Source organism: Netta rufina (genome assembly GCF_964035555.1).
Source record: "Netta rufina genome assembly, chromosome: 10".
Classification (NCBI taxonomy): Eukaryota; Metazoa; Chordata; class Aves; order Anseriformes; family Anatidae; genus Netta; species Netta rufina.
In genome coordinates, this window is record NC_140133.1 from 13,759,027 (window position 1) to 13,783,884 (window position 24,858).

The following is a 24,858-nucleotide window of genomic DNA, read 5'->3' on the forward strand; positions in this document are numbered from 1 at the left end:
CCCCCGTGTGAGGCCGGGGGTCACCCAGACTCCCCGAAGGAATGCCTGGATGCGGATGAGAGATGCTCCAGAGCAGCGCCACCTCTATCAACGGGCAGCAGCCCTCATTCCAGGTCAGTTCCCAGCTCCCCGCCAGCCGCTGCCCACCCTGCAGCCTCCCCCTGGATCCCTTCTGGCTGGTTGAACACAGCGCCCTTGTTCTCCGCCGGGCGAGCCGGCTCCGGTGTGTGCCGCCGTGCCGGCAGAGCGCTGACCCGGCGCTAACGGCGGCGGCACCCAGCCGAGCAGCGGCTCCTCCCCGTGCCACCGGCAGCAGCTGGGAGCTGGGAGCTGCCGCGGTGCCCGGGTGAGTCAGCCCCGGGGAGCCAGGGCGAAGTCCTCGGGCAGGGAGCTGGTTAAAGTGCTCGGCTCCCGGGGATGTTTGGGAAGCGCCGGCCGCCTGCTGAGCGCACTGAAGTGCTTCCAACGCTCAGCCCAGCGCTGCCTCCTCCCCTGCGGCTCCCCGAGCCACGCAGCTCGCTGCTGGTGCTCCCAGCGCTGTCCCAGTGCTGCCGGAGCCGGGGCTGCAGGCTCGAGGCGGCAGCTTCAAAGCGCTGGTGACGGAGGCGCTGGCAGAGCTCCCTGCCCCGCAGCCGAGCTCGCTGTCCCCAGCCGTGGCATCCGCAGGCGAGGCGCTGCCAGCTGTCGGCCGTGGGGCAGCTGAGGGCATCGTGGCTCTGGTGGGATGTCAGGGCAGCCCTCAGGCTGGTCCCTCGGAGGGGACTGGGGATCCCTCCCTCCTGCTTACACCTCGCGTTTCAAGGCCAGAGATCCTGTTACAGTCACCTTTATCAGGTCACTTGCGATCTCCTCCACGCAAATCAGGTTTGCTTGGCAAGATCCTGCCGATACAGACGTGCTGGGCCGTGCTAATGGCTCTTTATCAGCTCATCTTCCAGGTCTCTCCTTACTACGGTAGCCAAGGACAGTGGCCGGTCACCGCCCTGTGCCGTCAGAGCCCAGCTGAGCAGGGCCCTTCCCTTCCTCCGGGCTTCCCGGCTGCGGGGGCCACACATCCATCCTGCCCCGAACCTGCAGGGACCCACAGCGCTGAGCACGAGGCCCACGGGGACCCGGCAGGGCCCTGCCCGCAGCATCCCTCGCCCTGACAAGGTGTTGGGGATGAGCTGAGGCCACGTCGGGGCATCCATCGAGCCCTGCCGGGCCCTGGGGGCTGCTTTCTCTTCCCGTGTGCCTTCCTGCTGTATCTTCCTGACAACGTGCATGCAGCCAGAGCACAGCCTTGGTGCGCGGAGCGCATGGGTCCCCTTCCTTCCTCCAGCCTTGGCTAATAAAAGGCGCCGTCCCCGCGTGACAGCGAGGTCTGTGCCGAGCCCGGCCGCTCCCCAGGACCTCGGGATCTGGCGCTCGGTGAGCGGGGCTGGGCTGGCTCCGGGCTTGGCGGCGCCCACGGTGCCAGCACGGGGGGAGCAGGCTGGCTGCCCTGCCGCCCCGGGGCTCCGCGTGCCGGAGACGTGTCTGCATAGGCACGGGCGGGTCTGCACAGCAAGTCCTGGCCGTGCCACGCGTTGGTGGTGCCGCACCGCCGGGCACGGCAGCCCCCGGGGACGTCGCGCCAGCTCCCGGCCAGCCCACGGGGCACCCTCACGTCGTGCGTGGGCCACCTGGCCTCTGCCTCACCTTGGCTAAACCTCGGCGCAGGCAGGTCCCTCCCCTCGCCTGGCACGGCTCGCGGAGGAGGAGACAGGCGCCGGCCGCCCTCCTCCAGGAACAAGCAGCCGAGCCCAGCCCCGAGCCCAGCGGGTGCCGTGGGGGCCCCGCTCCACAGCCCACCCGGGGCACGGCCACCTGCCCGCCGTGCCCGCCCCGTGCGCACAGGTAGGAGCCAACGTGGAGCCTCAGGGCGTGGAACCCCTCACCCTGGGAGTGGGCACACAAGGAAGGGGCTGTGGGGATCCTCCGGAGAGGGGCTGGGTCCTCCCACACCCACTGGGTGCGTCCTGGGGTGGGCACGAGCCGGGCTTCACCAAACGGGACATGGCCGTGGGGAGGGTGGGCACCCCCTGGGCATGCGGGTACCCGGCACAGCCTCGATGCGGAGCCGTGCCGCTGCCCGTGCCGTGGGGCATTCCCAGCTGGGGAAGGAAGTGGGGCCACAGCCTGGCCCCACAAACAGCCACACCAGACGGTTCCCAGGGCGTCGGGCGCCCGTCCCGCCGTGCCGCCCCGGTGCAAGCCGTGGCAGGCGCATTCCCGCCGTGCTGAGCCGGGAGCCCTGGAGAACGCGGTGCTGCTGGCCCACGAGGCACCTTTTGTTCCCCACCGGGGCCGGGGCGTGCCCGGGCTGCCGAAGCCTGGCCGGGCTTGGCCCCCACATCCCCACTGGCGGGCGGGCGGCGAGGGCCTCCAGGCAGAAGGAATCGGCAGTGACATTCCCGTAGCCTGGAGACCGCCGTCCCTTTCAGCGGGCAGCGCATTTGAATAAGAATCGTGCGCGGGGCGGGGGGCCCGGAGAGCCGCCCGCTGCTTTCCCATCGCCTCTCTCGCCCGGGTTCATTTCTGCACACCCAGCCCGTGGGCAGCGGGCCCTCGCCTCCGGCCCCGCACGCTGCAGCAGGACCCAGGTACCGCCGGCCCGGGGGCTCACGGGGCTCGGGGACCCCTCACGGGCACGCGGCCCCGTGCGGCATCTCCCGCCGCGTTGGCGCGGCTTCGAGCGGGGCTGGCGCCGGGGCAGAGCGTGGGCGTCCGGCTGGGCTCGGGCCCTGGCGTCCCCCGGGCCCCCTGCCCCGGGCTGGCTCCCGCGCGGGGACAGGAAAGCTGTGTTTAGGCAGCGCCGGGGCCAGGCTTTGATCCAGCACTTGCGAGGTTGGAAACAGGCGGTAACGGGAGAGAAGAAAGCACAAAAGGCAACTCGAGCCTAAATTTAACAGCGGGACCCCGGCCAGCTGCAGGGATGTCCTTGCCCAGCCTGCTCTGGCGCTGCTGGCTCCTGTCCCCAGGTGTCCCTGGGACCCTCTGGGGACAGCGGTGCTGGAGCGGGACACAGTGACGGGGACGGGCGCTGCCGGGGGCTGTGGGAAGGGGCACGGCACTGCCCGTGTGGGGTCTGGCTTGGGGGTGCTGCACCGCGGAGCCCCGTGGGTGCAGCCAGGGGTGGGGGTGGGTGCTGCCGACCCCCTGCTCCCCGCGGTGTGTGGCTGTGCCGGAGCTGGGAGAGGTCTCGGCAGCTGTGCCCGCGCTGTAGCATCATTTTTGTGCCCCCAGGCAGAGCCCGCGGCTGCCCATGGATGTCCTGGCGCTCGCTCTGCTCCTGGGTAAGCACCGGCCCCGCCGTGCCCCGTGTGTGGCTGCACACCCACCGTGCGCACGGCTGGGGTGGTCCTGGGACCCCTCCGGGGCAGCGGCCATGGGCAGTAGTGGCCGTGTCAATGCTCCCCGAGTCAGTGAGAGCCTGGGCGCTGCAAATCCCAGCCAGGAATCCCAGAGGAATCCGGGCTGCGCTGAGCCCCGTGGGATTAGCGAGCGCCTGACCTGGCTCCCAGCTCCCCCCTGCAGCGCTCTGCGTGCCGGGGGCCCCATGCGAGCACCCGCAGCACACCCGCACCCTGCCCCCAGCCCCAGTGCCCCGCTCACCCACGCTGCCCCCCCCGGCCCCGCTCCCTGCCCCCCGGTCACGAGGCCCCGGCGGCGCTGCCAGCACCTTTCCGGGTCACGGAGCTTGGTGCTGCATCAGTGGGTCGGGACAGGGGATGGGGTGGGATGGCGTGCCTGGGGGTGGGGTGGGCGCAGCGGGTGCACAGGGGGTGTGGGGTCCTGGTGCAGCCCCCCAGCCCGTGCCCCTGCCCCTTTTTCAGCGGGGGTGCCAGCAGTGGGGGGCTGGGAAGAGCCCGACCCGTCCCAGGGCTGCGCCCGAGGCAGCTGCTACCCGGCCACCGGCAACCTGCTGGTGGGGCGAGCCCAGCGGCTGAGCGCCTCGTCCACCTGCGGGCTGCACGGCCCCCAGGAGTACTGCATCGTCAGCCACCTCCAGGTGAGCCCGCAGCCCGTGGCACGGCACGGCACGGCACGGCACCGTGAGCCGGTGCAGCCCCCGGCCGCCCACCCCAGGGTGACGCTCCCGGCACAGGACTCGGAGAAATGCTTCACCTGCGACTCGCGGGACCCGTCCCTGCGCGAGAGCCACCGCATCGAGAACGTCATCTACCTGCACGGCCCCCACGGCGAGCGCAGCTGGTGGCAGTCGGAGAACGGTGAGGCCGGGGAGGGGGTGTCCCCGCGGGGGGGGTGCCTGCCCCAGCCTGGCCGTGACCGTCCCTCCCCGCAGGCGTGGAGCACGTCAGCATCCGCCTGGACCTGGAGGGCGAGTTCCACTTCACCCACCTCATCATGAAGTTCAAGGTAACGGGGACGCGGCGCGGCACGGCGCCAGGCGGCTGCGTGGTGCCCGTGGGCGCCCGTCCCAGCTCGGTGCCCCGCAGACTTTCCGCCCCGCTGCCATGCTGGTGGAGCGCTCGGCCGATTTTGGGCGCAGCTGGAAGGTGTACCGCTACTTCGCCTACAACTGCTCCAAGCTCTTCCCCGGCATCCCCAGCCAGCCCTCGGGGCACATCGACGAGGTGCTGTGTGACCAGCGCTACTCCGAGATCGAGCCCTCCAGCCACGGGGAGGTGCGTGGGGGATCCGCGGCGGCGCGGCGGGAGCGGGGCAGGGTCGGTGCTGACCCTCCCCGTCCCACCCGCAGGTGATCTTCAAGGTGCTGGACCCCTCCATCCCGGTGGCAGATCCCTACAGCCCCGACATCCAGGGTGCGTGGCGGAGGGGCAGGGTGGGGGCTCTGGGGGGGCAGGGCGGGCGCTGAGCCTGCCGCCTGCCCTGCGCAGACCTGCTGCGCGTCACCAACCTGCGGGTGAACCTCACCAAGCTGCACACGCTGGGGGACAACCTGCTGGACTCGCGGCGGGAGGTGCTGCACAAGTACTACTACGCCGTGGACGAGCTGGTGCTGCGCGGGAGCTGCTTCTGCCACGGCCACGCCGCCGAGTGTGCCCCTGCACCCGGCGCCCCGCCGTCCGTCCCCGGCATGGTGAGGCTGGCACGGCACAGCTCAACACGGTGCCCCGCGGGGCTTGGCGGCTGGGCTGAGCCGGGTGTTTTCCCCCAGATCCACGGGCGCTGCGTCTGCAAGCACCACACGCAGGGCCTCAACTGCGAGCGCTGCGAGGACTTCTACCACGACCTGCCCTGGCGCCCGGCCGAGGGCTCCAGCACCAACGCCTGCCGCCGTGAGTGCCCCGCGCCGGCACCGGCACCATGGCACAGCCACCCTGTGCCTGTGGGTTGGGAATGGGGTCCTGTGTGCTGTCCTGGGGGATTTTGGGGCCTTGCACGTCTGCTTGGGGGTTTTGGCACCCCGCATGTGTTGGCTCAGGGTTGGGGGCTGGGGGTGCCGCGTGCCATGCCGTGGTGTCGTCCCCGCAGGGTGTGACTGCAACGAGCACTCGCGGCGCTGCCACTTCGACATGGCCGTGTTCCTGGCCACGGGGAACACCAGCGGGGCCGTGTGCGACGGCTGCCAGCACAACACCATGGGCCGCCGCTGCCACCTCTGCAAGCCCTTCTACTACCGGCACCCGCGCTCCGACATCCGCGCGCCCACCGCCTGCGCCCGTGAGTGCCCCCAGCCCCGCCACCCCCGTCCCCACGCCCCCCGGTGCCGCCAGCCCCAGCTCCCGTGGTGTCCCCGCAGCGTGTGACTGCGACCCCGCGGGCTCGCTGGACGGGGGCGCCTGCGATGCGCACACGGACGTGGCGCTGGGCATGATCGCGGGGCAGTGCCGCTGCAAGGAGAACGTGGCCGGGCCCCGCTGCGACCGCTGCCGGCACGGAGCCTACGGCCTCAGCCAGGGAGACCCACAGGGCTGCCAGCGTGAGCTGGGAATGGGGGTGGGCAGGGGACAAGGGGGCTGGAGGGAGGGGATCAGGGTGGAGGGGTTGGGAGGGGGATGGAGGGGTTGGGGTGAAGGGGTGGGGATGGAGGGATGGGGATGGAGGGGTTGGGGGGGATGGAGAGGTGGGGATGGGGATGGAGGAGTGGGGATGGAGGGGTTGGGATGGAGGGATGGGGATGGAGGGGTGGGGACAGAGGGGTTAGGATGGAGGGGTGGGGATGAGGATGGAAGGGTGGGGATGGAGATGGAGGAGTTGGGATGAAGGGATGATGATGGAGAGGTGGGGATGGAAGAAGGATGGGGATGAAGGGATGGGGTTGGAGGGGTTGGACTGAAGGGCTAGGGATGGAGACGTGGGGGATAAAAGGGCGTGGAACAATGAGGGAGGGCTGTGGGGCTGCCGCTGAACACCTTTGGGAGCACTGGGGGGGGTGTTGGGGGCTGTGGCGCCGTGTGCCAGCCCATCGTGTGTGTGTGCACGCGCGTGTGGCGGTCAGCCTGCCGCTGCGACCCGCGGGGCACGGTGGCGGGCAGCTCCCCCTGCGACCCCATCAGCGGGGACTGCTACTGCAAGCGCTTCGTGGCCGGGCGCTCCTGCAGCCAGTGCGTGGTGAGTGAGTGCCCCGGCCCCACGGCCCTGCCCCACGCACCCTGCTCCCCGCCATGGCACCTCCCCGGGGCCCGGCCGAGCCCCACGCCTGCCCCACATCTCCCCCATCTCCCTGCAGCCCGAGTTCTGGGGCCTCAGCTACGATTTGGGGGGCTGCCGGCCCTGCTCCTGCGACTTCGGGGGAGCCTACAGCAACCGGTGGGGTCCCACGGCGGGCACGGGGACCGGGGGGTACGGGGACGGGGACAGGGATGGGGAGAGAAAGGGATGGAGGGAGGGGGTCTCCGACCCTGGAGATGGAGGGGTGCAGGGATGGGTGAGGGCAGAGCCGGACAGAAGGACGGACAGAGGGACACACGGCCACCCCAGGTGCTCCATGGAGGACGGGGCCTGCCCGTGCCGCCCCCACCTCATGGGCCGGCAGTGCAACCAGGTGCAGCCCGGCTTCTTCTGCGCCCCCCTTGACCACTACACCTACGAGGCCGAGCAAGCCACGGGACACGGACCCGACCACCCCCAGCTCCCGGTGAGTGTCCCCAGCGTGGGACCGTGCACGGGGACACCGTGCACCACGCACGGCCGTCCCTGTGCCCCGTGTATGACCCCCCCTGTGCACGGCTGTCCCCGTCCCCGCAGGGCGCCGTGCGTGCCGAGGTGCCCCAGGACTGCCCCCAGCACCGCCCCGGGGAGCCGGCGGGGCGAAAGGTTCGCCCGCGGCCCCAGCGCAGCCCCCGCCGTGCCCCCCAGCCCCGCGCCCCCCTGCGCCGCAGCCGCCAGCAGCCCCCCAAGGTGAGCGCCGGGGGGAGGTGGGGGCACGGCAGGGCGCAGCGGGGGTCTGGGGCTGAGCTCGGTGCCGTGCCCAGCCCGACGTGGAGCCGGTGCTGCGGGACGGGGCCGGGCGCATGGTGACCTGGACGGGTCTGGGGTTCGCCCGCGTGCGGGATGGGGCCGGGCTGACTTTCCACGTGGACAACGTGCCCTACCCCATGGAGTACGAGCTGCTGCTGCGCTACGAGCCCGAGGTGAGCGCGGCCGCGGGGCAGAACCGGCACGCACCGCGTGGCACAGCCCCATGGTGCTGACGGGCTCCTGTCTCTCGCCGCAGTCGGCCGAGGACTGGGAGGCCGTGGTGAGCGTCAGCTCCCGGGTGCTGCCCACCAGCCCCCGCTGCGGGAACCTGCTGCCCTCCGAGCAGATGTACCGGGAGAGCCTGCCCCACAGCCAGAGGTGGGCACGGGGACGGGATGGGGATGGGATGGGATGGGATGGGATGGGGATGGGGATGGTATGGGATGGGATGGGATGGGATGGGGATGGGGATGGGATGGGGATGGGATGGGATGGGGATGGGGATGGTATGGGATGGGATGGGATGGGATGGGGATGGGATGAGATGGGATGGGATGGGATGGGATGGGATGGGATGGGATGGGATGGGATGGGATGGGGATGGGGATGGGGATGGGAAAGAGATGTAGACAAGGGTAGGAGAAGGATGGTGATGGGAGCAGCCCTTCCACATGCTCAGAGATGAGGGATGGGGTTAGAGGTGTTGATGGGGATGGGGATGGCCCTGCCACACACTCAAAGGTGAGGGAGTGGGATGGGATGGAGATGGGATAAGAACAGCGACAGTCCCACCACATAGACAAGGGGATGGGGATGAGGACAGGGACAGGAAGGTGGCCTTCCTTTGCACAGGTACGTGCTGCTGTCCCGGCCCTTCTGCTTCGAGCCCAGCACCCCGTACGAGGTGACCATGAGACTGCAGCGGGCTGGCGTCACCCAGCGCCACCCCGGAGCCTTCATCCTCATCGACTCGGTAAAGGGGGGGGCTCAGCACAGGTGGGGAGATGGGATGGGATGGGACGGGACGGGACGGGACGGGACGGGACGGGACGGGACCGGGTGGGATGGGATGGGATGGGATGGGATGGGATGGGGTGGGATGGGATGGGGTGGGGTGGGATGGAATGGGATGGGATGAGAGGTGTTGGGGTTAGGGATGGGGATGGTGAAGGGGATAAGGATAGGAATACCCAGCCTGTGTTGGATCCCCAAGCCCCCATACCCCCTATTTCCCCCCTGGTGCCCCCCAGCTGGTGCTGCTGCCACGCGTGTCAGAGCTGCCGGGCTTCCACGGGGCAGCGGCCGACGCGGCGCAGCGGCGCGAGGAGCTGGAGCGGTACCGGTGCCTGGAGGCTTTCCGCATGGCCCCCCCGCACACCCTGGCCGAAGCCTGCGCCCGCCTGGTGTGCAGCGTCTCGGCCCTGCTGCACGACGGCGCCCTGCGTGAGTGGGGCCGTGGGGACGGGGCACGGGGGGCATGGGTGGGTGGGTGGGCGATGACGGAGCCGTGCGCGGTGCTGCGGGTCCGGATGGTGCCGTGCCTGGTTCAGGGGAGGGCAGGGGGTGGTGGCAGCATTTTTTGGGGTGTCCCCATCCCCAGCTGTGTCCCTGCCGCCCCGCAGCCTGCCAGTGTGACCCGCAGGGCTCCCGCAGCAGCGTGTGCCGGGCGCTGGCGGGGCAGTGTGAGTGCAAGCCCCACGTCCTCGGCCGCCGCTGCGACCGCTGCGCCCCCGGCAGCTACGGCTTCGGGCCCCTGGGATGCAGCCGTGAGTAGTGGGGTCTGGCGGCGCGCTGGGCGTGCCAGGGGGTCCCTCTGTCTGTCTGTCTGTCCGTCCGAGCCCCCTGTCGTGCACGGGGCTGCTCTGGCTGGCGGCCCCCCTGACCTGAGCCGCGCCACCCCGCAGCCTGCGCCTGCTCCCCGGAGGGCTCCGTGTCCCCGCTGTGCGACGCGGGCAGCGGGCAGTGCCGCTGCCAGCCCGGGGCCGTGGGCCGGCAGTGCGACCAGTGCCAGCCGGGCCACTGGGGCTTCCCCGCCTGCCGGCCCTGTCAGTGCAACGGGCACGCCGAGGACTGCGACCCCCGCACGGGCAGCTGCCTGCGCTGCCGCGACCACACCACCGGCCGGCACTGCGAGAGGTGGGCGTGGGATGGGATGGGATGGGATGGGATGGGATGGGATGGGATGGGATGGGATGGGATGGGATGGGATGGACCCAGCAGACCTCACGGTCACCCTTGCAGGTGCCAGGACGGTTACTACGGGGACCCGGTGCTGGGCTCGGGGCAGCAGTGCCGCCCCTGCCCCTGCCCCGGTTACCCCGGCACGCGGCACTACCACGGGAGCGCCTGCCACGCTGACGAGGAGACGCACCACATCGTGTGCCTCTGCGCGCCCGGATACGCCGGTGAGGGGCAGGCGGGCACCGTGCCGCGGGACCCCGGCGCTGCGGCCGTGGGACCCCGGTGCCACCTCCCGTGTCCCCGCAGGGCCACGCTGCGACCGCTGCTCCCCCGGCTACTTCGGGGCGCCGGAGACGGAGGGGGGAGCGTGCCGGCCCTGCCAGTGCAACAACAACATCGACACCAGCGACCCGGGGGCCTGCGACCCCCGCACGGGGCAGTGCCGCCGCTGCCTGTACCACACCGCCGGGCCCCGCTGCGCCCAGTGCCAGCACGGCTACTTCGGCAACGCTCTGCAGCGCAGCTGCCGGCGTGAGCAGGGGACTGGGGACACGCGGGGATTTGGGGTGACACGAGGGGTTGGGGTGGGCAGGGAGACATGTGTGGGTTGTGCAGGGGATGGGGGATGTGGTGTTTTGGGGGTTTCTGGGGGGTTGGGGTGGGGGTAAGGGGCTGAGCCCCTCTGCCTGTGCCCCATGTGTCTGCCCACTGCCCTCAGGCTGCAGCTGTGACCCGCGGGGGACGCTGGCTTCCTACTGTGCCACCGGTGCCTGCGACTGTGACCGTGCCACCGGGGCCTGTGCCTGCCGGCCCCACGTGGTGGGCAGGAGCTGCGACCGCTGCGCGCCCCACTTCTGGAGCCTGGGGGGAGCGGGGGGCTGCGAGCCCTGTGGCTGCCACCCCACCCGCGCCCTGCACCCTGCCTGCGATGCGGTGAGCCCCCCGGCACGCACCCTGTGTCCTCCAGGGCTGGGCGAGCAGGGGGCTGAGCACCCTATTTTCACCACAGGTCACGGGGCAGTGCCACTGCCGTCCTGGTTTTGGGGGCCGTGTCTGCTCCCAGTGCCAGGAACATCACTGGGGGGACCCCGAGCAGCAGTGCCGAGGTGGGAGCACGGCCAGGGGACTGGGTGTGGGGGCTGTGGGGTGTCTGGGGATGCTGGGGAAGGAGGGGGCTTGGGGATAGAGGGGTTGGGGACACAGGGTGGTCCTGGGGGCATAGAGCACCCTTGGGACACAGGGGGGCCCTGGGTGGGTGGTGGGATTCTGGGGATGGGAGAGGGCATGGGGATATGGGGGATGCTGGGGATATGGGGACCCTGGGGACATGAGGGATCCTGGGGACACAGCGAGCTCATGGGGACCTGCTGGGACCCAGGGGATGGGGACGACCCTGGAGCCCCGGTGGGATGCTGAGGACATGGGTGACCCAGGGGACCCGGTGGCACTCTGGGGACACAGGGACCCCCGGGAAGGCCGGGCTGTGACATCTCCCACCTCCGCAGCCTGCGAGTGCGAGCCGCTGGGCGCCGAGAGCCCGCAGTGCGACCGAGCCAGCGGGCAGTGCCGGTGCCGGCCGGGCTTCGGGGGGCTGCGCTGCGACAGCTGCCAGAGGGGCTACCAGGCCGCCTTCCCCCGCTGCTCCCCCTGCCACCCCTGCTTCGGGCGCTGGGACGCGGCGCTGGGCAGCCTGCGGGACTGGCTGCGGCGCCTGGGGGCGCGGGCACGGGCGCTGCGCGAGGGGGGCTCTGCGACCCCGCTCAGCCCCCGCCTGCGGGCGCTGGAGGAGGCCCTGGGGCGCGCGGAGCGGCTGCTGGGAGAGGGGGGCAGTGCCAGCAGCCCCCTCCTGCAGGAGCTGGCCGGGCGGCTGGATGGCACCAGGCAAGTGTGCGCTGCGGGCTGGGGGGGAGTTTTGTCACCCAGAGGGGTCTGAGAGCTCTGCGCCCCCGCAGGACGGAGCTGGATGACTTCTGGAAGAGGCTGCAGGAGCTGGAGCAACATCTGGATCAGCTGGAGCAGGGAGACGTGCGGCATCGAGACCGGCTGGCCGGGCTGAGCCGCGAGCTGGGGGGGCTCAACCGAACCACCTCCCGCCTCCAAGGTGTCCTCGGCACCGTGGCGGCGGCTGGGTTTGGGGGTGAGTGTCCTGTGAGGGGCTTGGGGACGTGGGGGTGGCCGTGCTGTGATGCTGGGGACTCAGGGGTTATGGGGGGATATGGAGATCCTGGGAATAGAGGGATCCTAGGGACACGGAGGGGCTCTGGGGTTGTGGGGGAGCTTGGGGACACGGTGGGACCCTGAACGTGGTGAGAGGATGGGACACAGAAGACTCTGGATAGCCAGGAGATCCTGGGGACAGGGCGAGACACAGGGACATGGGTGGCACGGAGCCGCAGAGGGGTGCTGGGGACGCGGTGGCACTCAGGGGCCGTGGGGCACCCTCCACCCGCAGAGTCCTACCAGAGCATCGTGGCGGCGGCGCGGGCCTCGCGGCAGGCAGAGGCGGTGGCCAACGGCACGGCGGACGAGCTGAGCGCGGCGCGGGCCAGGCGGCGGGCGGCCGAGCGGCTGCTGCGGCAGCGGGGCGATGCCTTCCGCCGCAGCACGGCCGCGCAGAGGAAATCCCTGCGGGAGGCACAGAAACGGGTGTCGGGGCTCAGCGTGGCCAGGATCAACGAGAAGGTGAGGGGGGATAAAAGGGGGCAGGGGGAGACCCCCCCTTTAGGCCATTTGGCCACCCAGATGGGGGTCTCTCCCCATGTGACGTGCTCTGCCCACCCCATCTCCCCGTTTTGCCCCCCTGCAGATCTGTGGGGTGCCCGGGGACCGGAGCTGTGCAGAGTCACCCTGTGGGGGAGCCCTGTGCCGGGACAGCGCGGGGACACGGCACTGCGGGGGCGCGGGGTGCTCGGGGGCCCTGCCCGTGTCAGCTCGAGCCCTGAGCAGCGCCCGCAACGCCTCGCAGCAGCTGGAGGTGGCTCTGGGACAGCTGAGTGCTGTGGCGCAGAAGGTAGGGGTGGTGTCCCCGTGTGCCCTCCGTGCCCTCGATGGGTCCTGCTGCCTTTTACCCCCCCTCGCGCGTCCCGTTCGTGTCCCCAGATGCAGGAGGTGCAGGACCTGGCGCGGGGTGCCCGCAGCCAAGCGGAGGAGGCGCTGGGGAGGTCCCAAGCTGCCCGCAGCCGCACGGAGAAGGCGACGGCGCAGCTGCGGGACTTCATCCGGCGCATCAAGGCCTTCCTGGCGGGTAGGGCCGGCACCGGGTGGGCACGGGGCATGGTGCGGGGCGCTCTGCCTGCCCTGAGCCCACCCCGCTCCAATGTCCCCACAGAGGAGGGAGCTGACCCAGGCAGCATCGAGCTGGTGGCCCGGCATGTGTTGAACATCTCCCTGCCCAGCAGCCCCAGCAGGATCCAGGAGCTGCTGCAGGAGATTCAGGAGAGCATCGGGCAGCTGGACGGAGTGGACGCGGTGCTGAACAGCACGGCGCAGGGGCTGGCTGCAGCGAAAGAGCTGCTGGCACAGGGACAGGACGCCCGGTGAGTGGTGGGGACGTGCTGGCTGGGCAGGGGGCAGGGGGCTGGGGGCTCTGGCCAGGACTGGAGCTGCCGGTGTCACTGCAGGGAGCGAGCGGAGGGCGTGAGGGACGAGCTGGCGGGGACGCAGCGCGTGCTGCAGATGGCACAGGCACAGGTGACGGTGGCAGGGAGCGCCCTGCAGAGCGCCAAAGACACCATCCGGGCTGCCGAGAACAGCGCCAAGGAGGTGAGGGGCAGCGGGGCTGTGGGAACACTGGGGAGATATTGGGGATGGGGACCTGGGCACGCTGGGGAGCGGGGTGGGTGCTTTGGGTGCACTGGGGGTGATGGGGTCAGCGCTGTGGCACGTTGCGGGTAATGGGCATGGCAGCCGTAACGGGGCCGGTGCCACGGGTACCCTAGGGGCACGGGGTGATGCAGGGCTGGTGTTTCGGGCACGGCGTCTCGCGGTGCCCGCCAGCAGCCCATGCCCGTGCCTGCCCAGGCGGAGCGCAAGCTGCAGGCGCTGCAGGGGAAGGAGTCGCGGCTGCAGCGGCGGCTGCGGGAGCTGGCACAGCGCGTGGCCGCCCTGCAGGAGCGGGGACAGGGCGCACGGCGCCTGGCCCAGGAAGCCAAGGAGGGGGCGCAGCGTGCCACTGCCACCTCGGGGACGCTGAGCCAGGTGAGCCCCAGCCCTGCACCGGGTGGGTTCGGGTGCGGGATGCTCAGCCTCACCGTGCCCCCGTGCTGGCAGGACCTGGAGCGGGTGACACAGCGCTACGTGCTGCTGAAGGGCCGGGTCAGCGGGCTGGCTGGGGTGTCTGGCGGTGCCCTGCAGCGGGTGACACAGCTGACAGCAGAGGCCCGGGACCTCCTGGACAAGGCCAACAGCAGCAAGAAGAAGCTGGAAGGTAAGGGGGCGGCACGGGGCGGGCAGCTCCCCATCACCCGGACCCCTCTCGGTGCCCACCTCCCCTTGGACATCTCCCCTCGTGCTCCCCGCATCCCACCCGGGGTACCCCAGCACGCGTCCCCATGGGTGAGGGTGGCAGGGAGGGTCGGGGGGGTGCCGCCCGCGCTGTGCCCACGCCGCCTGTCCCCGCAGAGCTGGAGCAGCACTTCGGGGCCAACGAGCAGGCGATGACGGCCAAGGTGACGCAGCTGCAGGCACTGGAGCGGCAGGTCTCGGGGCTGCTGCAGGAGATCCAGGAGCGGGCCAACGCTTATGCCACCTGCTAGGGAGCTCTGCGGGGCCGTGCCGTGCCGTGCCGTGCCGTGCCGCCCTCCCTTTCCACGCGGGACACGGCCCCACGCCGCGTGGAAAAATCCCGCGGGCATCTGTAGCGCGGCTGCACCTGCAAATAAAGCCCTGAGCCCCGGCTGCCCGTGTCCGGCCCCTCGCTGCCCGTCGGCCGTCCCCCTCCCCACCTCCACGCCGCGGTCACGCGTGGCCGATCCCCGCGGCGCCCCCCGCCTCCGGCAGGGCGGGCACGGCCCCGGCCCGGCCCCGCGTGGGCCGCCCCTGCCGGGACCCGCCCCGCGCTGTGCGCCCAGCCCCGAGCTCTGCGCCCGCGACCAACTTCGGAGAGGGGCGGCGGGACCCCCCCGGGACCCCCCCGGCACCCCACGGACCCCCCCTCGGGTGCCACCTGCCCTGCGCCCTCCCGCGCGCTCCCCCCCGCCGCCATGCGCGCCCCCGCCGCCTTCCTCCTCCTCCTCCTCCTCGCCCCGCTGGTGGCCGGTGAGTGCGCGCCCCCCGGCCCGGGACCCCCCCGGGCTCCCCCCGGTGCTGGAACGGGGCCGGGCGGCGGGCGGGGGGTCCGGTCCCGGCGGGGCATTTCCGGGCGGCCGAGGAAGGGGCCCCCGGCGGGGCTGCGCTCCCGGCCCGGGAGCAGCTTGGGGAAGGGCGCGGGGAAGGGGGGACCCGGCCTCAGCCGCCCCCCTGCCCACCCAGGGCCCGGGGGAGCCGCTTCTGCCGCCGCCGCCCCCGACGCCCCCCAGGGCTGCGCCCGAGGCAGCTGCTACCCGGCCACCGGGGACCTGCTGGTGGGGCGAGCCCCCCGCCTGAGCGCCTCGTCCACCTGCGGGCTGCGGAGACCCCAGCCCTACTGCATCGTCAGCCACCTCCAGGTGAGCGCAACGGGGTCACGGGACAGGGCACGGGGTGGCTGGGGGTCAGCACCAACCCCGTCCCACCCCGCTGGCAGGAGGAGAAGAAGTGCTTCGTCTGCGACTCGCGGCGCCCCTACGACGCCCGCAGCAACGCCGACAGCCACCGCATCGAGAACGTGGTCACCACCTTCGCCCCCCGCCCCAAGAAAGCCTGGTGGCAGTCGGAGAACGGTGAGTGCCCGACGGGGGCGGCGGGGTGTCCCTGGGGGGCTTCGCTTCCCGTCCTCCCATGCCGAGGAAGCTGTGACTCAGCCGGCACGGACGCGCCCCTGCGCCACGGCCAGGCAGGGCGGGCTCCGGCTGCCGGGGTCCCCCGGGGTCCCGCGGTCACGGGTGCCACCCCCACGCAGGCGTGGAGCACGTCAGCATCCAGCTGGACCTGGAGGCCGAGTTCCACTTCACCCACCTCATCATGACCTTCAAGGTGGGTGTCGGGGGGGGACGGAACGGGCCGGGAGGGACCCCGCAGCCTGGGGGCACCCGTCCCAGCTCTGTGCCCCGCAGACTTTCCGCCCCGCTGCCATGCTGGTGGAGCGCTCGGCCGATTTCGGGCGCAGCTGGAAGGTGTACCGCTACTTCGCCTACGACTGCGCCGCCGCCTTCCCCCACGTCCCCCGCGGGCCCCCGCGCCGCGTCGACGACGTCGTCTGCGAGTCCCGCTACTCCGACATCGAGCCCTCCACTGAGGGGGAGGTGAGGCCCCGGTGGTGCCGGGGGACGCTTCGGGGACCCTGCCAGCCCCTCCCCGCCCTCTTTCTCCCCGCAGGTGATCTACCGCGTGCTGGACCCCGCCATCCCCATCCGCGACCCCTACAGCCCTGCCATCCAGGGTGAGTGGCCAGCCCCGGCTCCCGCCTGTCTGCTCTATTTTGGGTGCCGCTATTTTGGCTGCTCTCCCCTAGCCCTGAGCCCCACGGCAGGCTGGGGGACAGAGACAGCCCACGGGGGCTGCAAGCTGGCCCCGGGGTGTGGGTGACAGTGTGGCACCACAGGGTGCCCAGCGAAGGGAGACGGGGGCGGCCGTGCAGGTGCTGAGCCCAGCGCCGAGCAGATGAGGCTGCACAGGACGGGGTTGGTAGCAGGCAGAGGAATCGGACCAGGCGCAGGACACTGTGGGTTAATCAGCCAGCCAGGGCTAAATTTAGGCTGGAAGCAAAAGGAGAGGAATCTGCGGGGCTGAGACGCTGGGAAACTGCGGTCCCCGGGGAGCCGTCCTGCCCTGCTGGGACCCCAGCGCATTGCGCACGGCGCAGCGACCGTGTGTGCAGGAGCCCCACGGCTCTCGGCCACGTGCAGCCCGGCACGATGGCACGCAGGGGGCAGGGACAAGCGGAGCCGTGAGCAGCCTGGCCACCCCGTGCCATCCCTGCCACTTGCCGTGCCCAGACCTGCTGCGCGTCACCAACCTGCGGGTGAACCTCACCAAGCTGCACACGCTGGGGGACGACCTGCTGGACTCGCGGCGGGAGATCCGGGAGAAGTACTACTACGCGCTGTACGAGCTGGTGCTGCGTGGGAACTGCTTCTGCTACGGGCACGCCTCGGAGTGCGCCCCGCTCAGCGGGGCCCCCACCACCGCCGACGGCATGGTAGGCGAGCCGGCGGCCCTCGTGCCCTGCCGGAGTGGGGTGGATGCAGAGCCCGGTCCCGCAGCCCCTCACCGCGGTGTCCCGGCAGGTGCACGGGCGCTGCGTCTGCAAGCACCACACGCAGGGCCTCAACTGCGAGCGCTGTGAGGACTTCTACCACGACCTGCCCTGGCGCCCGGCCGAGGGCTCCAGCACCAACGCCTGCCGCCGTGAGTGCCCCACGCCGGCACCGGCACCATGGCACAGCCACCCTGTGCCTGTGGGTTGGGAATGGGGTCCTGTGTGCTGTCCTGGGGGATTTTGGGGCCCTGCATGTCTGCTTGGGGGTTTTGGCACCCCGCATGTGTTGGCTCAGGGTTGGGGGCTGGGGGTGCCGCGTGCCATGCCGTGGTGTCGTCCCCGCAGGGTGTGACTGCAACGAGCACTCGCGGCGCTGCCACTTCGACATGGCCGTGTTCCTGGCCACGGGGAACACCAGCGGGGCCGTGTGTGACGGCTGCCAGCACAACACCATGGGCCGCCGCTGCCACCTCTGCAAGCCCTTCTACTACAAGGACCCCAGCAAGGACCTGCGGGACCCCGCCGTGTGCCGAGGTCGGAGCCGGGCTGTGGGGAGGGACCGGGGGTGCACGGGGTGGGACAAGGCTGCGCCTGGTCCCGGTGTCACAGACCTGTGGGGCCGGCACGAGGGGTCCGGGTGCTGACCCTGCCCGTTCCCCAGCCTGCGACTGCGACCCTGAGGGCTCCCTGGACGGGGGGCTGTGCGACGGCGCCGACGACCCTGCCCGTGGGCTGATCGCGGGGCAGTGCCGCTGCAAGGAGCACGTGCAGGGCCCCCGCTGCGACCGCTGCAAACCCGGCTTCTTCGGGCTCAGCGCTGCCAACCCGCAGGGCTGCCAGCGTACGTACCGCTGCCGGGGCGGAGGCTGCCCCCAGGGGTGTGTGGGGGGCACCCACTGGTGCCGAGCGCGTGGCTCGGCCCTGCTGGGTGCCACGGTGTCCCTGCGCAGGGTGCCGCTGTGACCCCCGCGGCACGGTGGCGGAGGGCGGGCGGTGCGATCCCATCAGCGGTGACTGCCTCTGCAAGCGGCTGGTGACCGGGCGCAACTGCGACCAGTGCCTGGTGAGTGCCAGGAGCCGTGCCAGGAGCTGTGCCAGGCGCTCGGGGCCGTGCCAGGGGCTGGGCACAGCGCTCAGGGCCGTGGCACCGTGGCTGGCTGCTCCCTGATGCCCTCACTCCCTGCAGCCGGAGCACTGGGCTCTCAGCCACGATCTCCAGGGCTGCCGGCCCTGCGACTGCGACGTGGGAGGTGCTCGCGACAACCTGTGAGTTTTATCACGGCCGAGGGTGTGAGGGGTGTCCCTGCCGGCCCCGGGGGGCTGACGGTGCCGCCGGGGTGCCAGGTGTGCCGTGGAGACGGGGCAGTGCCGGTGCCGCAGCCACGTGGTGGGCCGGCAGTGCGGGCAAGTGGAGCCCGGCTTCTACCGCATCAACCTGGACCACTACACCTACGAGGCTGAGGATGCCCGGCTGCACCAGGTGAGGGGCAAAGCTGTCCCTGGTGGGGGACGCAGGCTGAGCAGGGCACCAGGAGGGGCATTTGCAGGGTCCCCAGGCTGGCAGACACTGCTTGGCCCCGTTGCCGTGTCAGGCAGCAGCCGGGCTGTGCAGTGCCTGCGAGCCAAGGGGATTTTTAGGGTCCCGTCTCACAATGTCCCTTGCCCCAGGGCTCGGTGGTGGAGCGCGAGCCCCCCGCGGGTCGCCCAGCTTCGTGGACAGGGCCAGGCTTTGCCCGCGTGCAGGAGGGCAGCTGGCTGGAGTTCCACGTGAGCGACGTGCCCTTCTCCATGGAGTACGACGTGATCATCCGCTACGAGCCCCAGGTGAGCCCTAACCGGTGCGTGTCCAAAAGAGCAGCCGTGGGGCTTTCGGTGCATGAATTTTTGTCCCGTTCTTCGCCTGCAGCACCCGGAGCCCTGGAAGGAGGTGCGGGTGAGGGTGCTGCGCCCCAGCCCCGTCTCCGCCAGCAGCCCGTGCGGGAACACCATCCCGGCTGACGACCAGCTCTCCACCAGCCTCCCGTCCGGCGCCAGGTGAGCGTCCCACCGGGGCTGTGCCGAGCCGGGGCTGGCAGGAGGCACCCGGCTGCCCGGGCTTTGCTTTGCCCCCCCAGGTACGTGGTGCTGCCCAACCCCGTCTGCCTGGAGCGGGGCGTCTCCTACACCCTGCGCCTGGAGCTGGGCTGTGCCACAGCTCGGCAGGACTCCACCGTGAGCGTGCTCATCGATTCGGTGAGTGGGCACAGGATGGGGCACGGCATCCTTTGGGGGCGTGGGGGGACTGTGAAGGGTGCTGCAAAGGCTGCAGCATTAGGGGATGTGGGGAGAGACGAGGTGACGTCCCGCTGCCCTCCCCCAGCTGGTGCTCCTGCCCCGTTACTCCTCCCTGGAGATGTTCATCGCAGGCGACCCCGGTGCCATGGGCCGCCGGGAGACCTTCGAGCGGTACCGCTGCGCCCAGCACTTCCACGGCGTGGGGCAGGCTCCCGTGGCCGAGCCCTGCTCCAGCCTCCTGCACAGCCTCTCGGCCATCCTGCACGACGGGGCGCTGCGTGAGTACGGCCCCGCTCGCCCCGCATCCCGCAGCGGTGGCCAGCACTCACCTGCTCTGTGCCCGCAGCCTGCCTCTGCGACCCCCAGGGCTCGCTCAGCGCCGAGTGCCAGCCGCAGGGCGGGCAGTGCCGCTGCAAGCCCAACGTCGTGGGACGGCGCTGCCACCGCTGCTCCCCGGGCACCTTCGGCTTCGGGCCCGGCGGGTGCCGAGGTGAGTGCCTGGGGCCGTGCCCCAAGCTCAGCCTGCGGAGCTGGGGGTGCAGGGAGGGGGCTCCCTGCATGCCGGCTGCTGGGGGCAGACCCTTGGGTGCCTTCCAGCCTGCCAGTGCAGCAGCGAGGGCTCGGTGAGCACCGTGTGCGACAGCACCACGGGGCAGTGTCCCTGCCGCGAGGGCGCCCACGGCTCGCGCTGCGACCGCTGCCAGCCGGGCCACTGGGGCTTCCCCGCCTGCCGGCCCTGCCAGTGCAACGGGCACGCCGAGGACTGCGACCCCCGCACGGGCAGCTGCCTGCGCTGCCGCGACCACACGGACGGCGAGAGGTGCCAGAGGTGAGCAGGGAGCCTGCCCGGTAGGGGCTGGGTGCTGCGGCAGCCCCGGCCCCTGCTGATTTCACACCCCCCAGGTGTGCCAACGGGCACTTCGGGAACCCGGCGCTGGGCTCTGGCCAGCACTGCCGGCCCTGCCCCTGCCCCGAGGGGCCCGGCAGCCCCCGGCACTTCGCCGCCTCCTGCTACCAGGACGGGCGCTCCCGGCAGGTTGTCTGCCACTGCAGCCCCGGGTACACAGGTGGGTGCCCGCCGCGGCACGCTCAGTGTCCCTGTCCCCATCCCCAGGCGCTGCCCAACGCTCTCTGCCCGCAGGTCCTCGCTGTGATGAGTGCGCGCCCGGGTACTACGGGGACCCGCTGCAGCCCGGGGGGCGCTGCCTGCCCTGCCAGTGCCACGATAACATCGACATGACGGATCCGGAGGCGTGCGACCGACGCACGGGACGCTGCCTGCGCTGCCTCTACAACACGGCAGGGCCCCACTGCGCCGAGTGCCAGCCCGGCTTCTATGGGGATGCCACGCGGCACAGCTGCAGGCGTGAGCACACACGGCCGTGCTGAGCCCAGCCCGGTCCCTGTCTCCTCTGCCCAGCCCCAGCACTGCTCCCCCATCCCCACCCTCATCCCCGTCCTCACCTCGTGCCCATTCCCATCGCCATTGCCACCCATCGCCACCCTCACGGCCACCTTGACTCCATCCCCTTTTGGTCCTCATCCCATCCAACTTGTCTCCATCCTGCCCCATCCCACCCCACCCCACCTGTGCCCCCATCCCGTCCCCATCCCAGTCTCCTCCCCCTTCTCTTCCTATCCCCATCCCCGTCCCCATTCAGCCCTCCCTCTGGTTCCAGGCTGCTCCTGCAACGCGCTGGGCACCGACCCCAGCACCTGCGGGCCGCAGCAGTGCCAGTGCGACCGGCAGAGCGGGCAGTGCCGCTGCCTGCCCCACGTGGAGGGCCAGGCCTGCGACCGCTGCAGCCCCAACTTCTGGAACCTGGGCAGCGGGCAGGGCTGCGAGCCCTGCGCCTGCCACCCTCAGCACGCCCTGACACCCGCCTGCAACCAGGTGAGACGCCCCGGGGACAGGGGCTTGGAGGGATGGGGTGGGGATGGGGGTGCCAGCCTCGGCCGCGCCGTGTCTTGCAGTTCACGGGGCAGTGCTCCTGCCGGCCGGGTTTTGGGGGCCGGACCTGCACCGACTGCCAGGAGCAACACTGGGGCGACCCGCGGCTGCAGTGCCGAGGTGAGAGCCGGGGCAGGCAGAGGGGCTGCATTGTGGCTCCCAGCAGCCTGACCCCCCCCTTCCATCCCCGCAGCCTGTGACTGTGACCCCCGCGGCATCGCCAGCGCCCAGTGCCACCGTGGCAGCGGGCACTGCGACTGCCGGCCCGGCGTCTCGGGAGTCCGCTGCGATCAGTGCGCCCGGGGCTTTGCCGGCACCTTCCCCGCCTGCGAGCCCTGCCACCCCTGCTTCGGGGACTGGGACCGGGTGGTGCAGGACCTGGCTGCCCGCACCCGGGCGCTGGCGCAGCGGGTCAGCCTCCTGCAGCACACTGGGGCCACTGGCGCCTTCGAGGGCACCTTCCGTCGGCTGGAGGAGAGCCTGGCCACCGTGCAGGCCGTGGTGGCTGCCCGCAACGCCACCGCTGCCACCGCTGCTTACCTGACGCACGCCACGGAGGAGCTGCGGTGAGCACCCGGTGCGGGGCACGGCTCCCCAGGCAGCCTCGATGGCGGGGCTGTCACCTCGTTCCCTCGCAGGCGGCAGATCGGGGGGGCCACGGAGAGGCTGACACGGCTGGAGGGGGAGCTGACAGCGGCGCAGGACGCCAACTACAAAGCCAGCCACGTGCTGGGCACCGTGGACCGGGGTGCCCGTGTCCTCAACCACAGCCTGCAGGAGCTGGGGCAGCGGCTGCACGCTCTCAAGACCTCCAATTTCCTCGGTGAGCCACACCGGGGGTCCCCATGCTGGGATGCCGGGGCGGTGGACAGGGGTTTCACGCTTCCCCCACCTCCCTCAGGTGCCTTCGACAGCATCCGTCAGTCTCACAGGGAGTCGCAGGAGGCCGAGCAACGCGCGGATGCCTCCACCCGCGCCGTGCCCAACCCCGTCAGCACCTCGGCAGCCACGCGGCGCCGCACCGAGCAGCTCCTGGCCAGCCGGCGCGACAATTTCAACCGGCAGAACGCGGCCAACCGGCGGGCACTGACGGACCTGGCGGCGAGGGCACGGGAGCTGAGCTTGCACCCCCTCAACGAGAAGGTGGGACGTGGGGACGTGGGGATGTGAGCAGGGCACAGCGCCTGGGGACGGCTCCAACCTACCTGCCTGCCTCTTCTTGCAGGTGTGCGGTGCCACAAGCGACGTGCCCTGCTCCGAGAGCCCCTGTGGGGGAGCCGGGTGCCGGGATGAGGATGGGACACGGCGCTGCGGGGGGCTGAGCTGTGGTGGAGCTGTCTCCAAGGCTGACAGCGCCCTGGACCGAGCGCGGCATGCCCAGGAGGAGCTGCGGCACGCGGCCGGCGAGGTGGCCCAGCTCTCCCACCGGGTGCGTGTTGCAAGAGCATGGGTAGAAGCAGGTGGGGTGGCAACGTGTGCCAGTGCTGAGGGTCTCTGCCCCTGCCCAGGTGGCTGAGGCCAAGGGAAAGGCGGATGAAGCCCGGCAGCGAGCACAGGCAGCTCTGGACAAGGCGAACCAGACCAGGGCCCGCGTGGAGCTCTCCAACAAGGAGCTGCGGGACCTCATCAGCCACGTCAAGGCCTTCCTGAACCGTGAGTGCCGCTGTGCCAGGGGGGACGGCTGCCCCTGCCCAGCACCGAGTGGCTCTGCACCGTGCTGCACCTCCTGTCCCCCACCCCTGCTGCATGGCTTCAGCCATGGCTGCCCTCCACCACCACCCCGCTGTTCCCTCTACCCTGGGGCACACACACTGATGGCTCCCCCCCACAGAGGAGGGGGCTGACCCCGAGAGCATCGAGGTGGTGGCCAGCCGGGTGCTGGAGCTGTCACTGCCTGCTTCGCCGGCGCAGATCCACCGCCTGGCCGAGGAGATCAAGGAGCGGGTGCGCAGCCTGGCCAGCGTGGACGCCATCCTGGAGCAGACGGCTGGCGACGTGCGCCAGGCTGGGCAGCTGCTGCAGGACGCCCAGAGGGCCAGGTGAGCGTGGGGACACGGGGACATGGCTCCAAATGGGACCCAACCTGGGCTGGCACTGAGGCCGTGCCGCCCCGGCTGCAGGTTGCGGGCAGAGGGTGTGCGGGGTACAGCCGAGGCGGTGCAGCAGGCGCTGGAGGACGCACAGCGAGCCCAGGGCACGGCCGAGGAGGCGCTGCGCAGCGCCACAGCCGACATCCAGCACAGCGAGAGCACCATTGGCACGGTAAGGGCGCTCTCTGCTGCCCTCGGTCCCTGGCACCCCAAAACCCATCCCTATTTGAGGACATCCCCACACCACCCATCCCCAGATGCAGGCGCAGGCAAGGGGCGCGGAGCAGCAGCTGGCTGCAGCCATGGAGCGGATCGGTGTCCTGGAGGGACAGACAGACGCCCTGAAGGTGAAGCGTGCCAACAACAGCCTGGCGGCCACGCGTGCCCAAGAGGCAGCCAGCGTTGCCCGGGACCGTGCCGGCGAGGCCAAGCAGGTGCTTGAGGGGCCGCTGCGGGACCGGTACCGGGCGGCACAGGAGCTGGTGCAGCACCGGGCGCAGGGCGCGCGGCAGGCGGGCGACCGGGCGCAGCAGCTGCGTGAGGAGGCTGCTGGGCTGCTGGAGGACGCCCAGGGCAAGCTGAGGAAGCTGCAAGGTGAGGCTGGGGAGGGCGGCTGGGCTGGGGGAGATGTGGCGAGGGGCTGTCCTCACTCATCTCCCCCTCTTCTCTGTCCTCCGCAGTGCTGGAGAAGAAGTACGAGCAGAACGAGGTGGTGCTGGACGCCAAGGCGGCGCAGCTGGGCGAGCTGGAGGCCAGGATGAGGGAGGTGTTGGCCACCATCAACCAGCAGGTCCAGATCTACAACACCTGCCAGTGATGGATGCCCTGCCACCCCCAGCCCTGCCGCTGCCCCTGCCGTGGGCACCCCACGTGTGAATAAAGCTACTGAGCAAGAGTCCCTTGTGCCGTGTCGTGGCTTCTGTTCACACCTTGGTGGCTTCAACACCCCTGGTTGGGTGCCGCCATGGGGCGGGGTGCCATGCTGTGGGGCTGAGGGTGGACAGATAGGGCTGCTGTGGGCATGGATGACAGGGAGGGGACAGGTGACGCAGTGGGACTAGGGCTTGTCTGAGGGGCTGTGGATGGAGGGTCTGTTGTGGGGAACAGGTGGCACACTGGGTGTGAGGGCTGTGGGGTGGCTGGGGACAGGGCAGGACTGGCGACACTGGGGACATGGCAGGTGACACTGGGGACACAGCAGGGCTGGTGACACTCGGGGATAGGGCAGGTGACACTGTGGGACTTTGCGAGACTGGTGACACTGGAGAACACAGCAGGGCTGGTGGCACAGGAGGACGTGGCAAACGACACTAGGGGGTATGGCAAGGCTGATGGCACTGGGGGACATATTAGATGACCCTAGGGGACAGGGCAGGGCTGGTGGCTCTGGGGGACATGGCACATGACATTGGGGACATGACAGATGACATTAGGGACATGTCAGGGCTGGTGGCACTGGGAACACAGTGGGGCTGGTGGCACTGGGGCCATGTTAGGTGACACCGTGGGCCATGGCAGTGCTGGTGGCCCAGTGGCCAGGCGCTGTGCCCCGCAGGCCGCAGCAGGCCGCCCCGTTGCCATGGCGACGCCCCGGGGGCCGGGCCCCGCCCTTGTGG

The 24,858-nt window shown here is 71.2% G+C and overlaps 2 protein-coding genes across 2 annotated transcripts; both read left to right on the forward strand.

Moving 5' to 3' along the window:
- Positions 1 to 62: 62 nt before the first annotated feature.
- LOC311213093 (laminin subunit beta-2-like) lies at positions 63 to 14,475 on the forward strand (the record flags this gene model as incomplete). Its single annotated transcript, XM_084292915.1, has 39 exons — positions 63 to 346; positions 536 to 719; positions 1,547 to 1,878; positions 2,197 to 2,437; positions 2,572 to 2,624; positions 3,268 to 3,317; positions 3,858 to 4,033; positions 4,130 to 4,253; positions 4,328 to 4,401; positions 4,482 to 4,670; positions 4,745 to 4,808; positions 4,884 to 5,086; positions 5,165 to 5,285; positions 5,482 to 5,670; positions 5,750 to 5,929; positions 6,449 to 6,561; positions 6,680 to 6,759; positions 6,931 to 7,087; positions 7,198 to 7,350; positions 7,425 to 7,583; positions 7,667 to 7,788; positions 8,263 to 8,383; positions 8,661 to 8,853; positions 9,033 to 9,176; positions 9,315 to 9,546; positions 9,652 to 9,815; positions 9,898 to 10,122; positions 10,310 to 10,524; positions 10,601 to 10,697; positions 11,097 to 11,478; positions 11,544 to 11,728; positions 12,044 to 12,273; positions 12,398 to 12,601; positions 12,691 to 12,835; positions 12,920 to 13,127; positions 13,212 to 13,353; positions 13,612 to 13,788; positions 13,861 to 14,017; positions 14,212 to 14,475. The coding sequence occupies 39 exons, from the start codon at positions 63 to 65 to the stop codon at positions 14,343 to 14,345; spliced, it is 6,603 nt and encodes a 2,200-aa protein (XP_084149041.1). The 3' UTR covers positions 14,346 to 14,475.
- A 167-nt stretch (positions 14,476 to 14,642) lies between these two features.
- LOC311212942 (laminin subunit beta-2-like) lies at positions 14,643 to 24,137 on the forward strand. The gene is made up of 32 exons (XM_084292656.1): positions 14,643 to 14,847; positions 15,061 to 15,236; positions 15,314 to 15,449; positions 15,629 to 15,702; positions 15,783 to 15,971; positions 16,045 to 16,108; positions 16,665 to 16,867; positions 16,956 to 17,076; positions 17,273 to 17,461; positions 17,589 to 17,768; positions 17,878 to 17,990; positions 18,114 to 18,193; positions 18,272 to 18,407; positions 18,596 to 18,751; positions 18,834 to 18,961; positions 19,042 to 19,159; positions 19,287 to 19,479; positions 19,548 to 19,691; positions 19,799 to 20,030; positions 20,105 to 20,268; positions 20,343 to 20,567; positions 20,881 to 21,095; positions 21,176 to 21,272; positions 21,346 to 21,718; positions 21,791 to 21,975; positions 22,054 to 22,295; positions 22,378 to 22,581; positions 22,661 to 22,805; positions 22,984 to 23,191; positions 23,273 to 23,414; positions 23,500 to 23,836; positions 23,923 to 24,137. The coding sequence occupies exons 1-32, from the start codon at positions 14,793 to 14,795 to the stop codon at positions 24,057 to 24,059; spliced, it is 5,361 nt and encodes a 1,786-aa protein (XP_084148782.1). The 5' UTR covers positions 14,643 to 14,792; the 3' UTR covers positions 24,060 to 24,137.
- The last annotated feature ends 721 nt before the right edge of the window (positions 24,138 to 24,858 follow it).